At 33.6% G+C, this 2363-nt stretch overlaps 1 protein-coding gene across 1 annotated transcript; it reads left to right on the forward strand.

Annotated features, from left to right (window-relative positions):
- Positions 1-999, forward strand: LOC124930264. Its single transcript, XM_047470617.1, has one exon. The coding sequence runs from the start codon at positions 1-3 to the stop codon at positions 997-999; it is 999 nt and encodes a 332-aa protein (XP_047326573.1).
- Positions 1000-2363: the final 1364 nt, after the last annotated feature.

The raw sequence follows: 2363 nt of genomic DNA on the forward strand, positions 1-2363 counted from the left end.
ATGGACATGGAGCAGGAAGAGATGCAATTCCTAGGCTTAATCGGCATCTACGTCCAATCGTACAAAATAATCATTACATGGCGCAAACTCTTCAGTCGAATCACTCTAGCCTTAATCCTTCCCCTTTCAATCATCTTCTTAGCCCAGATGGAAATCAACGACATACTCTTCTACCGAATCGACCGCAACGAAGAACGCCTCGAACACACTCCATACAATTCCCCCAAATACGACAAACTTTCCGACCTTATTTCCTCCGAATGGGCTTTCTTCTTCCTTTTCAGACTCCTTTACTGGACATTCGTTTTAGTCTTCTCCCTCCTCTCCACCTCCGCCGTCGTCTACACCGTCGCCTCCGTCTACACCGGCAAACACGTCTCCTTCCGCGAGATCATCTCCGTCGTCCCCAAAGTCTGGAAACGCCTAGCCGTCACTTTCCTCTGCGCCTTCGCGTTCTTCTTCCTTTACAATATTGTTTTCACTTTACTCTTTGTTCTATGGGCTTTTACCCTTTCCGGATCCGACGGCGTCGGCCCGGTCACGATAATCGTCTTGTTTGTGGCCTACTTTATTGGGTTTATATACATGTCGATAATATGGCAGATGGCTAGCGTAGTGTCGGTTATGGAAGATTCGTTTGGATTGGGGGCTATGAGGAAGAGTAAGGATTTGATTAAGGGGAAGATGTGGATTGCCATTGTCATATTTGTGAAGCTGAATGTGTCTTTGGCGGCGATTCAGATTTTGTTTCAGCTTTTGGTGGCGTACGGCGGTGGAAGTGCGGCGCTGAAGATTGGGATGGGAGTTTTGTGTTTGTTGTTGTTGTTGAAACTGATTTTGATGGGATTGGTTATCCAAACGGTGTTTTACTTCGTTTGTAAGTCATATCATCATCAAAGTATTGATAAGTCTGCACTTTCGGATCATTTGGATGTTTATCTTGGTGAGTATGAACCATTGAAGGAGAAGGATGTTCAACTACAACACTTCCAAGTTTGACCCAGCAAATAATTTATAAATATATATACATAATGTAGTTCCTTATTATTAATTTCTTCTCTTTTTTTAGTTGTTAAACACAAATAAAAAAATATGGAGAAGTTTTTATCTTGTATGTACTAGTTGGGTCATTTGTGGGATTAAAGTAATTAATAATATACATATATGAAGAGGTTGAATTAATTGCTAATTATTTGGAGACTTCTATTTTAATTTAATTGAATGGACCACTTGTCAAGTGAAATTATGACCTCTTAAGGTGATAGCATTAAGTTTTTGTTTTCTTTTTTAAATTATTGGATCTCTTTCTTGGTGTTGTGTTAGATTATTAATGTACCAGATTAATTGAGTTGTTCAAATGTTTCTGTCATATATTTTTAAGCATAATTTAAAATATTATTTTAATTGTAATATAAGGATATATAAATATATTTTATTTAGAATGAGTACTTTACTAAATTGTAATATTAAAATTTTGCCCTAGATTGTTTATAAAAAAAACATAATGTTGTGTAAATTAGATATGAGGTAATTTATGCAGGATTTGTATATATGTGGCTCAAAATTTAGAAGCTATGGTCTTAGATGAAATTTTACCAACAGAAAATTAGAAAATTAAATAAATATAATGTCATGATGTCGACGGTTTACCAACTCTCTTAGAATTAGAGCTATTCTAACTTGAGGTTGGTTTATTGGATATATATATATTTAATCTTTTTTAATAAAATTTTTGTTTTGAATAAAAGAATATAAATAAAAAGTAAGTTATTTAAATTATTGTTGAATTGAATTATTATATATTTTTTTTAGAAAACGACCTAACATCATTTTATTAAAAAAACCTAAAAAAAACTCACATAAGTTATTTAAATCAAGCTAGACAAACTCTAAACTTGATTTTAAAATACATAAACGATAACAATGAAAAAAACAATACAACAATCCAATCAACAACCACAACCACGATTACAAAAAATTACGTTATTTTGAAATTATTTAAACTAGTGACTTCCTCATAAACAATACTCCATTTTTGACAAATCAACCAAGTTCTTTCACAAGTAGGAATTCGCCTCCACGTTCGGATAAGTGAGTTACTATCAAACATGATATCCCTTCAAACATGTTCCATATAATTTCGAACTCTTAAAAAAACTCTCACATTCCGCTCCATCCAAATGTGATAAATAATATAGGTAAAGAAACACTTAAAGACGTTTGAAGTGAAATCTTTACCTTTAGACTTGGTGAGAACGACTTCTTTAATATTCATCTAATCTCATAGAAAACTAAGAAGACCCGTAGATTTGGAAAATTTATCCAAATTAAAGAAGTAAATGTGCAGCCCCCAAGAATATGAT

Source organism: Impatiens glandulifera, chromosome 3 (genome assembly GCF_907164915.1).
Source record: "Impatiens glandulifera chromosome 3, dImpGla2.1, whole genome shotgun sequence".
NCBI classification, from domain to species: domain Eukaryota; kingdom Viridiplantae; phylum Streptophyta; class Magnoliopsida; order Ericales; family Balsaminaceae; genus Impatiens; species Impatiens glandulifera.